Source organism: Streptopelia decaocto (assembly GCF_964273445.1).
Source record: "Streptopelia decaocto genome assembly, chromosome: 3".
Lineage (NCBI taxonomy): Eukaryota > Metazoa > Chordata > Aves > Columbiformes > Columbidae > Streptopelia > Streptopelia decaocto.
Genome location: NC_138656.1, coordinates 6503861 through 6517993, shown reverse-complemented (window position 1 = coordinate 6517993; position 14133 = coordinate 6503861). Strand labels below are relative to the sequence as shown.

The 14133-nt window shown below is 40.7% G+C and overlaps 1 protein-coding gene across 4 annotated transcripts in view; it reads right to left on the bottom strand.

Annotated features, from left to right (window-relative positions):
* MACROD2 (mono-ADP ribosylhydrolase 2) overlaps nucleotides 1-14133 on the bottom strand; it is a gene marked incomplete at its 3' end in the record, with an annotated part of 876609 nt that overhangs the window by 860662 nt on the left and 1814 nt on the right. For all 4 annotated transcript variants that reach the window (XR_014183592.1, XM_082048203.1, XM_082048204.1 and 1 more), the window contains exon 2: nucleotides 11345-11443. Coding sequence is in view for 3 of the 4 variants with exons in the window: in XM_082048203.1 (XP_081904329.1) it covers nucleotides 11345-11443 (99 nt within the window). The remainder of the gene's footprint in view (nucleotides 1-11344; nucleotides 11444-14133) is intronic.

Sequence of the window (14133 nt, the reverse complement as noted above, 5' to 3'; positions counted from 1 at the left end):
GCCCACAAGCAGGATTGTAAATATGAGCCACTATCTTGAAGCCACATGACTGAATTGGGGCCACTGAGGACTACATTACACATCTAATAAAGAGTGCTGTACCATGAGAATTGATAAAAAGCCAGTCAGTCCTAACAACCCACACAGCGCTCATGCAAAATGCAGTTATTTTTGTGTTACAAAGGTCCTGCGTAGTCCTTAACAGTGTTATGTTCCAGCCTTTTCCTCAGTCTATTCCACACAGCTCTGTATGTCCCCCAAAAACAAATTAAAGAAGCAAAAAATCCTTTTAAGTCTGGGAGCAGAGCAAGGAGAGAGAATGGAGAAGCTTGCCCTTTTTCTGAAGTTTTTGTAAAACAAGGGAAGACTTCGTATGGAGAGCAAAAGTAGTGAAGCACAAAGTTTGAGGAAGCAGTAATAACAAACAAGGAGAACAAGAAAAGGAATATATTCTCGTTTCTTATTTGCGATGCAACCTGGTCTGCAGGGACATGCAATTGTCAACTCATACATCAAAGTCTTCTCACTTCAGTGGCATGCACAGTGACAGCAAAGACACGACGTAAGTAGGCTGAGGCCCTGGGGTATCTGTGTTTACTTGGAGAGTCAGCATTCAGCTGCTGTAGTCGCTGTGCTTGCTTCTGCTGGCTTGAGATTTCATGATTTAGGGTCCATAGGAATGGTTGCTGGTTTAGCTGTGACCCAGAAGGAGCTGTGCTCTGTGTATTTAAAGAAGTTCACTAGCTCTCTTGTTCAGTGTTTGTTTTTGTTTTTAAATGTGAGCCTTCAGAGGGATTTAAGACTTTGTGACTACATACTGGCAGAAAAATGCTGTTGGATAGCATATTTACTAAGCTCTTGCCCAAACCTGATCATCAGTCCATCAATCTGAGGGACAGCAAGAAATCTGATACATAAATCCTTCTTCCAGAACAGCAGTGTGTATTGTACTTAAGTACGTTAAATGGTCAACCAAGGGCATATGAAGACAAGAACTACACATTATCTCTGACTCGGTTCCTACTTCAGAACCTCTTTCTACTACAGAAAACCTTTAATTAACAATGAAAGTTCAAAAATTGAGAGGAAAAACGTATTACACTCTTAGACGCCTCTTCATTGCCTCACAGAAATATGTTGATACTTTCCTGTAACGCTAAAAGACTATAGGTGAAGCTACCTTGCTAGAGTACTTCAAAGACAAAGCAGATCACCTTCATTACAAGGGCTGTGTCTTGGTAATGTCACAGCATTCATACAACTACTCCTGGTAGGTTCAAATCAATCCAGTACCTCCTGGGATAACCATGACCCTTCATCCAAGACTCACTTTACCAGCAGCACAGTATTCCAACACTAAGCTTTAGAAACAGGATGGAAAAAACATCTCTTCACGAGCAACTAGGTGTTCAGTCTTCAGCATCACCTATTTTATTTACCAAGAAGTGAAAACCCACTTTAATAGGTGTGCACAGCACACACAGCTTCAAGCAGAATTAAAACAAGTCTATAGTGAGAAACCACAAATTCACCAGCTTTCATTCACTAGCTTACTAAGCAGTCAGACAATTTTTACTCTACATTCTCTGCTTTTTGAAATCCCTACACCATTGCTAAGCAACAGCTTCTCCAGCATTACAGCCTTTTGTAGGACTTATTGTGGAGCTTGGAAATAAAAAGTTACCACCAGCAAACTATGAAACTTCTGCAAAACTGTCAGCAAATATTTCATGGCATTGTCATTCAAGAACTTCTCTGCATGAGATATAGTGATGACTGCTTGCCAGATGGGAACAGGAACTTTAGTTTTCTAGTACCAGGGGACAGATATGTCAGTTTTTATGCAAGTACAAAAGAACGTTTTCTGCTTGGTGGGTAGTGCTTACCTTGCAGCATTTCCCCTTCCCGACTCCCCGCGATACCACATGTAATTTGTTACCCTCATAAACAACGGGGCTCCAAATCCAAACAGCGAGGTACAGAAGAAAGTCTTCAATATTTGAAGAGGTCTCCACCAAGACCCACTAGTGTTGTGAGTCACACTTGCTTACACTAAGGACTTGAAAAAACACAAAGTAATACAAACTCACAAGCAGTTACAAACCCACTAGCAGTCAGGAGAAGGATTTAGCTCTATCTTATCCTCCATGTCTATCTGGAAATAAAAGACACAACAACTCTCAAAGCCCTTAAGTCAACATAGACATGTTGGCGTGCACCACTGGATTTAATTATTTGCAATACACTTACAAACCTTCTCCTGTAAAAACTCTGATAGCAATGCAGAAAGTGGGGGAAACAAAAAAAAAAAAGAAACAACAACAACAAAAAACCCAACAACAACGAACTCTTCTTTTGCCTTAAATGTAACTGATCCATAACAGTTACAAAAATCTGGTGTTTGCTTTCAGTTAATATAGATTCATTAACTATTCCCACAAACGGGCAGCACTGCAACACACAATATGTTTGTGTGAGAGCAGCACCTTTTTTAAAGAGTACCTTATTCATACAGAAAATACTACATTAAGCCTACAGGAACAAATCCAATGAGGGTTTAACTTCAAGTTGTACTTGTGCAGCAAATGAAAAACAAATAACCTACAAGACCTTTACAGACTAACCATCAGTAACAAAAAGACGAACAAAATTTGAATAAACAAGCCTCTGTGAAGAAGCAAAGGGCAGGATAAGGCAGGTAGACATTTTAAAGCAAGACAGATGTGCAACCAGTTCTACACTTCCTTCGTATCTGCATTACTGAGTCTTTTGGACAGGATCATCTTAGTAAACTATAGAGCACTCTTTTCTAACTCAGTGTTTGACCATGAACTGCTAGAGATGCTATTAGTGCAAAGGTACATGTAGAGAACTACTTACACTTTCAGAAATAAATGTACTGGCTATACCAGCAGAAGGCTGAGAGGATTCAATGTGCAAGATGTGCATTCTATAGCATCCAGTCCACAAAAGAACCCATCTGGCAACTTCGGTAAAGGCCCTTGTGATACACACTTCTGCAAAGATGCCAAGTCAACACACAACAGCTGCAAGTCCCAGTACCTTTTCTGTGTACAAACACTATGCTTCCCTCTCCCCCACCATTCAAATAAGAAATATTTCTTAGTGAAATGGAGCCACATATAAAAATCATAGTTTCAATGGTTTTTAAGGCTGTGCAAGGTAGAAATGTAAATATAAACCGGATTGTTAAGCCTTCTCTCCAGTGCAAAATAACATTTCCTGTGCATCGTAACAAACATGTCTGTACACAGCACTTCCTACAGGGCTGAGGATTCTGTATCAACTGGATTTTCCAACAGCAGATTAGGTAGATGCCCTCTCACAGAGAAAGCCACACATCACTTCACATAGGGAGCACTGCAACAACTTTTTCAGACATAAGCTGGATTGTTGGAGACACTTCTATGTGGTGAGCACTTCAGCCCTGGTGAACTGACAAAGGGAAACCAAGCTCATCTGGTTTTCACTGATAGGGTTCTTAACACATGTGTAATCAAGTGTTTAATTGTGCATGAAGCAAATGCAGCTATGCGTGAAAGTTGGTTAATATGATCCAGAGAGCTCAATGAGCTCAAACTGCATCAGTGATCCCCCGACCTTATTAAGGAGTAAAACCAGTGTCCTTACATGATGATTAACTTTCAAACTTGATGCAAGCCTCCCACATCCAGAGAACAGCAGCTGATAGGCCTGCCCTGTGTGATCACTAATTATTATTAGCCCCAAACAGCAAATCCCCATTGAAGCAATAGTTCAGCACCTTCATAAATGTCTGTGACATCTAAGCTACAGCAAATTAAGACAAGGCATACCAGTCTCTTACTGTCTTATCAAGAGATGCTCCCAGTCTTCTGCAGGACATCAGCTTTTTCCACCTACATTTGAAGATATCATAGAGTCATGCAGCCAGTCGACAGAGCATCAGGTCTACACTAGTAAGCCACGGCAAGGGTACAATTTAACAGCTTGATCTTGGCCTCAACCTAATCATAGACACATGGCTGCTAGTCAGGCTGGCACATTGGCTCACATCTGTCTGCAAAAGAGTGTGAGAACAGATGCCACAATCCATCATAAATTATAGCTGATACCTTTAGCCAAGCTACCATACTGAGCAAAACGAGATGACTTACTGAACTGCCTTTGTAGAGCAAGAAATTTATTTGGGGATTTGATCTTGCAATCCCCCATGCTCAATAGGAGCTCAGCCTTTATACAGCAAAAAAGGGAGGGGGAAATAATAATAAAAGACAGACATACGCATAAACACAAATTACTGGAAACCAAGATGTATAACCCATTACTTTTCCCCTGCATGTATTAAACTCTCTCATTCAAAAAAGTTACTGTTGTTCTCCTTTCCCTTAGGCGTCTTGACTATGAGACAAGTCCAGGCTAGAACCTGAGAAACTCCACATTTTCTCAGCGATTTCTGAGGAACAGCACATTCTGGCTTACAGCGTCACTGCTGCTGAAGCCGCTGTTCTTACACTCTGGACAAGGCCACGAGCTGACAGCACACTGTGTCCTCTGGACTTCAGCTCCGGTTCGAACTTCCTTCAGGACCTCTGTAGAAAACATCAGTGCACAGTGATGTTCAGTAGCAACAAAAATTTGTTTATCATACTGCAAGGAACAGAAGGTTAGGTGTTATAAATCTGGCCAAAACTCATATTACCACAAACACATTAGAAATATTCTTTCTGGCAAAGATGTGCTTAACTTCCCTTTGCATCTGCACCTACTATCACTCTCTAAAACATGCTGAGAGCTTGCAGAGCTTCAATAACGATATTAATTTATTGCCGAGAGCAGCATCGTTTCCTACAGTTAACCCTTGCCCCTTGAGGAACTGGCTGCCACTTGAGATCAGAGAGTTCTCTTAGCTGCACGCAGAAAGGCTGCAAAACGATAACTCTATCAAGGACCTGTATAAGCTTCATGCTGTGTGGAAGTTAACTTGTTAAAAAAATCATGGGACAGTAGCTTAAAAAGAAGTCATCATCTTAATTACATCAAAGACAAGTGATTTACTTCCTTAGAGAGAGGATTAGCCACACTGGATTATGTGTTCTTAATCTATATAGACAGAGTTGATTTTTTTTACTTTTTAATAATCACCTCTCACACTTGCTGAAAGCAAGATTTTTCTGTTTTTTCCCAAAACACTTTAAAGAACACTGTAATGCAAGCATTCATTTTTTTGACAGCTAATCCATCCTATAAAGGTTATATGCATGCAGCTCACCAGGGAATTACAAAGTCAATTGAATACATATTGGTTCTTTTTGTTTAGTGTAGTTTTGTCCCCCCACTGTAATAAACACTCTGCTTTGTCCACTTAGATCAGGAATACCACCAACTAGTTAAGACTACTTGCCTCTAAAAACAAAGACCCCCCCCAAAAAAAAAGGTTATTTCTCAGTTTAAACACAAAGAAGCTTGCACCTGCAGAGTTCTTCCCCATTTCAGAGCTATCTTTGGAAAAGAATAGCTGAGGTATATATTTAGCAAGACAGAAAGGTGTGCAGGGTCAGGAGCTCACACGGTCAGATTTGCACCACTCTGCAACTTTGCATCTGTTCAGAACAGATCCCCAAAGGGCAGCCAAGAGCCCGGGACGAGCGGAGCACACAGCGCTCTGGTTACTCCCCATGGCTCTGGCAGCCTCTGACATCTGTGGCAGCCAAACGCAAACCACCTCAGTCTTGAAGTCACTCTGCGTTAGGCCATGGGCACACAGCCCCCCAGACACCTTTAGAACAGACTACTAAACTGCAAACACGGAGTGGTAGCAACAGCAAACCAGGTCCTTTGCCGCCTCCTTGATACATGCATAACGTGGACAGACAAGAGAAATGAGCCACTTCCACAAAAATCACATTATCTCCTAAGCATTAAAAATATTTCATTACCATGATCGTCACACAATTCACAGAAGCCACATTGTTAGTCTTTTAGCGGACCTCCCCCAGTTATTGCGCACAGCAATTAATAGGCGGTGATCTCCACATGCATCTAAATGGCACAGCTCCCTAACCTTAAACCTCATGATGAACTGTTCAGCATGAGTAACAGAACAGCATGCCAATATATGAAAAGTAAGGACAAAACTAAACACAGCACTGACTGTCAGCAAAGCTGGAACTCACATTCAAGGCCACGGCCAAGAGCAGGACACCCTGAACTGTGGCACGCAAGTTATTGCCGTTTTCCACATGAAGTCTGTGGAAAAACAGTTGCACTGTGACCTTAACCAAACAGTTCCAGTAGCAAAAGCACCATTTTCTTAGACTGACAGCAGGAATCACACTAAGATGTCTCAATTTACTTTCTTCCTTGTCACTCAGCTACAAATCTGTTTTAAAGATGGTTGTTAAAGTCACTATAAGAAAAAAGAGATAATGTGAGCTGATGGGCTTGTTTCTTTGGCGGAGGAATGGTCTTGAATGGTAGTGGCTTCATGTAGCTATTACAGACAGAACTCATTGATCGTCAGGCAACTTTTGACAACCTTTATGTTCTAGTAGAACATAATTCCTTGTTCTGTATAACTCACTGAAAATAATGAGTGATTTAGAGAGGTGTTATTTCTCTCTTGTAGACATCTGGCAGAATTCCACCACAGCTTAGTAGTGACATTAGTTTCCAAAGGCTGTTTGATGATCACCACCTTGGTTTCTGGTTCCTGCGGGACAGATATTCACATCTAATGGGGCCACACAGAGATGCTCTGAAGAACCCAGAATTACCTGTGTTTTGTTAACCACCTCTAGAAATGCTGGTCAGAGCTCACTATTACCATGTATTTTCTTTCCAGCATGAAGCACTTCAAGTGGCTCATCCAGATGCTTTGACACTATAATCCTGTGTCAATTCACTGTGAATATTTAGAAAGCTACAGATTCATAGTACAAAGACACAGAATTAAATCAAAACCTTACTATTGTACATAAACCCCTCTGTGTTAAAGTAGATTAACTTGAATAGTCTGAACCATATCATTTTTCTAAAAATATAGCAGATTAAGAAAATCCAGAGGCTGCCAAAACATCTAAACATACTTCAAGACTTGCTTAAAAAAAAGAATGCAGACCTTTCATGTCATTTAATCTTGAACGACAATAAGAGACTCAACAGTTACTGTGTCTTCCATTTTATCTTCATCCAATCAACAGTAGTTTTTACCGTTAGCAAAGTTCTTTAAACCATCACCTGAATTTGCTGTTTTCTTGCTACCACTGCTACACCAATGAACCCCAGAGGCCGTGACAGTCAGCAGGACTGACAGCTGCCTCGAGTTAAACTATATAATTTATTCCATTTTCTGAATTATCCCATTAGTGCAACAGAACATTTTTCTACCAGTGACACACAGAACTCAGTGACAACGGAATTCCCGAGACCCTGATTTTTCAAAAAGCTTTCAAGAAAACGTTGTCTGAAGTCATCTCTCACATTCCCCGCTGAAGAGTAAAGACATCTTTGGGAATAACTGTGTACCCAAGAAAAAGCTAATATAGGTATTTAACTTCAAAAAACAACTCTAGTTATTCAACTGCATGGTGGCATTTTATTCACCAAGCATCACAAAACATAAGTTACCACTGCGGTACAGGATGAGTGCCTGGCATAAATTCATAGCATTGAAATAAAGGTATATAAATTCCGGAGCTTCAGAAAACAATTCCATTATTTGCATACTGTCAGGGAGGAATTCTACTTCAAAGTACAAAACAGATGAGATGTGTCTGCCTTTGGTATATCTGAAGGATAAGAAGTTGGAGGAACAATGGATTGCAGTATATATCCAGCCCTATATGTCAGGCTCACTCTTTGTTTCCAAAGTAGACAACTCCTCATTTCCTTAATAAACGTGGTTAAAACAAAAGAAGTTTACACTTACAGAACTACTTCAAGAACAATTTTTCTTTTTCCATCCCTACCATCCTCTCCGATGTTCAAGAGGACCACCGGTCAATAACAGGAGCAGAAAGAAAAGGGACAATATTATGATACTTGATCTCTGAAGGCCACTTGTGCAGCCTGGCAAGCTGGACGCCAAAACACAGTGTACTGACAACGCCGTCCTTCTGGAAATGCACATACCCACATCAGCACCAGGCTTAGTCCCTGCATTCCACACTGCGCCACTCCCCCCATGCCCACCAAAAAATCAAAAATTATCAGATATATTGACCAAATTCCAGGCTAGAACACACACACCAACTTAATTTCTTATGACTAGCCATATGAGGACACCTGCAAAAATCACAGGTTTGTTTTACACACAGCAAAGCAAAACAAAGACAAAAACTATCCACAGCTGCTTTCAACTTCTGAAAGTTTTCAAACACCTTTGCTGCTATATATATATATATATATATATATATATATATATAAACCCCCATCAGCTGCCATTCAGAATTCCCTAACTTCACTCCTCAGAAGCCTTTACATTGTTACGCATCCCTCTGTTATAAAGGCTTCCAGCCTTGTCCAAATTTACTTCAACATCAACTTATACCAAGTTTTATGGTTTTCTTCAGAATTTTGTTCTGTACACAACTTCACACCAAGAGGTGGAGAAGGAGGGGTGTGGAAAAAACACTTTCCTTCACAAACTAAGGTATGTTCTCCAAACTTGTCAATAGAGCATGCAGATGTATTATGGTGGTCAGGCTGGTTCCTTCCCAACATGAACTTCTTCAGTCATCTCAGTTTCAGCACTTCCACACAGACTTTCCAAGAATCTTCTGTCAAACTTCCATATAACAAAAATGTGTGCCTAACTGGAATCTCCTAACATTCTCCAGCGAGTCATTTGCATCTAAAAATGGGTACCACAAAGACATGGTATTTTTCACACAATTTTTCCTAACAGTCAGTACAAAAATTTGTGGAGCACTGAACACCCTTAATCTCCAGTTGAGTATCTACAGGGACTGTTGCCAAGCCAGATGCTCTCCCCTTCTCCTAAAGCTTCTTACTCCAGCGGCTGACTGATTGCACCTGCTTCGCTCTATTTGTTCTCAATTCCTTTCTTGATTTCTCCTCATCACTCTTCTTGAACAGCCACTCCACACTTTACTCATCAAGCTGTCATTTTTTTCCACTGTATACAGTGTCGGAAGTAAATGGTAAAGAACTTTTTCCGCATTCCCCATCAGTTGCTCTTTTGGCTTGTCAAGCATACAGAGAACTTTTTTTCCACCCCTTCAGACCTCCTCAGTTTGTCACTGCAAAAAAGTAGCCTTTCACTTGAAGAAAACAGCAAAACTCAGGCATGGCACTATCAAGGCACCACCGATTTCATCACACCTCCACAATGTAATTTAGGTTGTATCAGTTGCCCTCCGTATGTCCCAGCATTCAGAGGCGAAGTTCTCATCAGCAAGGCAACTTCAATTCTAATTTTTCAGTTGTTCAGCTCAGAAAGACAGTTCTTACACACTCTTGATACCTTCAGAGCGGGGTCAACGTATAAGGGAAATAAAGTTTGAAACAGATGCAGTAATAGTCACATTAATATACATTTCTTTTAATTGTACTGATCAGTTGAAAAATAGAAGCATCTCAGCATCTAACCTCCTAGAAGTTCACTATTCCACATGGCTTATTTACAACAAACACATCAAAGAAAACAAGTGACTATGGATATTTTCTCCTGAATGTACAGTATAACAAAAGCTTCAAGTAGCAGAGAAGAAGTGTTTCAGCTCCACTTTTGCCTTCCAGCACTTTTTGCAGTGTACTGGGTACTAACAGAAAGAACACAAGAGCAGCTACAAGAACATAAATTCACCACTGCCACAACTCAATACCCGCACACTACACACTGACATTTTCCTTACGTGAAGTGTAACAGCAATCACAACTTAAATCCACACCTTGTCAGGTTCAGCAGCCCAAGTAATACAAGAACTGTGAATCTTAGCATGTTATACAGAATCTGAGAGCAGTTAGAATAAAAACATAGTTTAGTCTCCCAGTTAAACCACATGATATACTGCACATCCCCATGCACTGCAGGCCACCAAAGTGAACTTTGGATAAGCCAGGTCATCTTTTTTATTCTATGCAGCCTTTGCTTTCTAGATGGACAGGGTTCTTGATATTGTAAGATACAAAGACCCACTCTAATGGGAGAACGAGGTCTCTGTGTACTGCTGAAACACAACTGCTCAGCCACCACTGACGTTATTTTCACTTCAAAAGTCACTGAAGATGCTTTCGGGAGTAGATGATCGCAGCACTTGCTTATGACAACGGCATCTGCGAATCTGTCAGCTCCTCCAGATTGTACTAAAAAAGTGTTGCAGCTTTCTCATTTTATTAAAAACAGCTGATTAGTTCCAGGCCTCATCATGTTCATCTGCAGCCACGAGATTCTTCTACACACCTGTTCACACAGGCCAGTATTATCCCTTAATGACAACAGAAGCATCAGAAAACTAGTCATGTACCTGCAGAAGCAGGAAGCACTTCAGGTCTCATAGTTAGACCCTCCTCCAAAAAACACAAGCTTCAGCTGAGTGAGATGACAAGACACACAAAGAAAAAAGGAGGAGGAAACCAGCTCCAGAAAAGTCCCTCTTCTTCCACACCCTTTTGTGGATGAAAGAGAACTACACGAAGATGCGCTGTTACAGAATTACGTGCAGAATTATCCCGGTGAATCGGACTCTCATTTTTGGTCAGCTTTCACTGCAAGTATTTAGACAACTCTGCAGGCGATCATAACCATAACGCTACACATGCTAAGAGAAGTGGAGTCAATCCAGGCCAGGCTGATGTTCCTCAGCCCAAGAAAGCACAAAGGACCATAAGAAATGCTGTTTTCAAGAGAGGCTTCAAATCCAATCTTCTCCCGCTCCTGGATTTTCAGATAACAACCCAATTTGTGCAATTCTCCTCTGCTTTTCAGCCACCTAGCAGAACAACACTATTTTTTCCAGATTCTCGATATTGTTTTGCTTGGTGAGTTTCAAAGAAAAAAGTTCATCAGGCATGGCTGACTGGTGGAGTATCTGGAATGTAAGACTCATGCAGAGAATAGCGATTTTACACACTTAAGGGTTTCGCTACTATTATGACTCTGTCTGGGGATACTTGCACAATTAGCAGACACCACTGAGGCTTTAATGAATTTTGCTGGGGTTTCCCCCTCACCCCCAAAGTGCTCTTGTCCCCATGTCAGGCTGCCACAATGGGGATTCTGAGTCTTGGCCCTCCTAAAAGTAACTTTAGACTGAGAAACCAGAATGGTCTACATTTAAAAACATTCCCCTGTTTTAATTACCATCATTTTTGTTCTTACTTTTTAAGTCTTCCATCCACGTTGGAATATTTTTCAATGCAACGTAGCCCCTTAAGTACTCTTTGCGTCTTTCTTCCAAGGTCATCTTCAGCAAACGCTCTGTTTAGAGGAAAAAGAAATAAAGTAAGTTTTGCAAGCTTTCATATATTTTGGCACATTGGCCAAGTAGTCACCAATTCAGTGCCCCTGATGCAATTAAATCCCATTTGAGAGAACAAAGCACTGGTGATTCTATGAGTTACAAAGTAATGGAAGCTAAACACAGTGCATCTAAACAACTACACGTGCCTATTTCTGGATATCCCTATTCAGCAAAACAAAAGGCCTCTTCACAGCACTCTCAGCTGTCCCATCTTCCTCCTCACATCACCACTGTGCCTTTTTCCTGCCACTTTAGTTCAAGGATCAGAAAACTAACAGCACATTTATTAAGTAAGGAATTATCGGTTTATAGAGAGTTTTCAGGTATTAAAGTCTGTTCTTTGGGTTCTGCATTTGTAAATGATAACTTAAAAAAAAAAAAGTTAGGAAGATCTAAATTGAAACATTTTTACTGAAATGAGTTTACCAACGCCAGCAAATGAAGGCAGGGAGCATAGCAAAAAATTAATGACGTTAGAGCTAAAGCAAAAGTTATGCCACTTTCTAGATGACTGGGGTGAAGAGAAAGGCGTTTCCCCTTGGTTGGGGTTTTTTGTTCAACATAAAATGTAATTTTCAACATGAGAAAGCCACTGTTGTTTGCTTTAGACACATGCAGTGGCATTTAGTCCCATTTGGGGCTCAAAAGAAGTAGCTGTAGAAAATAAGGATATCTGTTAGATACTCAAGAGGTAAGTGATAGAAGTATGTCAAAGTTTGACAAACTTTGGCTGAACATAATCCCAAGCACTAGGAAAGCCGACTGCCATGCACCAGCTGCTTCTGAAAAGCAGAGCAGGACCAACACAAAACGCATCTGCTGGATTTAAAGCGCTACAAAACAGAACCAGAGTTTAAAGCAAGCAGCATGGGTTAATGGGTTAAGCTTTAGAGATTTTTATTTTGAGCACTAACAATACTTGGTTACTGCACTAAAATGCATATGGATGGTTGTTTTCTCCTGAGAAAGTCACCACGTCTTTTTTCAGACATTTAGTGAAAAGTAAAGCCTCAAAGATTGTACAATTGTGACGGCTACTGCCAACTTCACTCTTCTTCAGACCTTGCTATAAATGGACCAACTTCTAAGAAAAGAAAGAAAAAAAAGAACACACATCCCAGTGACCCAACACCGCAAACAACCCTGATGCTTCAGCAAGACCCTGTACCTGATTTTTCCAGCTACATCCTCCTCTCCCTCCCCACCTCATCAATACTTAGTATGAGCTCAGCACAAGATGCAGAAGAGCTTTTCCGTTTCCAAAAGGAGCGGGGGGGGGAAAAAACAACTATACTCATACACTAATCAAATTTCTGGGTCTGTTTTTACCAGTGGCACTGTGCTACTATTACCATGCTAACAGTTTTTCTTGACGCATTAATCACTAATAAATGCTCTTTGATGATTCAGGAGTTTTTAGGGGTGTAGGGGAGGGCTAGACCCACATTATTGCCTTTAGCATAAAGCACTAGACAGACATGAAAAAATATTTTCATCTCAAGCTGAAGGAGCAGTGAGTAAGCTAAACATGGAAATTGCTTCACAGATCAAACCTTAAGAAAAATAACTTTCATGGGTTTTATTTGCAAAATAAGGTTTTCTATTTATGCAAGCTGCAATTACCACAGTCCAATAACCAAAGGCAGGTTTTGAGCACAGACTCAGTTATTTATTTTGATTTTTCTTTTGACAGTATTACCAATTTCTTCAGTTGACAAAAACATTTCTCTCCCATTATTCAGGCTTGGTATCTTAATTGGATATTTACACATGCAAAAGTAAAGCTAATGAGATTAGGATCACCATGATGCACAACAGATACACACTTAACTCCACTACTCGATCTTCAAGCAAAACACCAAGTATCTAAGGTGCACAGTGGAACTACCGCAGAAGGGGAAACCTGAGAGTGTGTGTCTGTGCATGTCAGGATTGAGAGACTGACAGGCAGAAGTTTGACTGCCCTTTGCTGAAGAGGTTACAGAGCCAGTTCAGTGCCTTCAAAACACAAGCTTCTCTCTCTAGTAAGGTTTTATAAAACTCTGCTCTTGCAAGTCAGCAGTAAGAATTTAAACTGAGTCTGAGTTGTATAGGGACGTCCTGGAAGATGCTTTCACCAGCCTCAGCTACAAGCAGTTTTCTGCATGTAGTTTTATGAAGTGCCTTGAAAGTTTGCGCACAGACCAGTCCTGTGCTGTAAGACCGAAATCAACTCCAGTCCTGCTCCTACTCAGTTTCAGCTGTCCTCAAGTAAGATCCACCCTGGGAGAATGGGGACCAACCTTTAATTACCAAGAAAGTAATTAAGGAAAGTAAGCGTATTGTCAGTGGGTTTGAACTCAATATTTAGCAACTGGCACTTTTTAAGAAGAAAGTTCTGCAGAATCTAGCAGGCTGAAAACGATTGCACTCAGAGCTTCCTGGGAAGAGCAGAACCAGCGAGCATAACAGCTTTACAAGGGTTCAGGAGCACCTGGGAAAGGCAAAGACGCACCTAAGAAATGATTTTATTTCAAAAGTGCAGTCTAGGTAGGAAGTTGGGTTTCTACAGTTTTCCTCTGTAGCAAAGAAGGCACTTGGTAAGATCAGTCACGCAGGGCCACAAACTGAAGAACAAAGCCAACAATAAACGAAGTTTTTTCTGGCC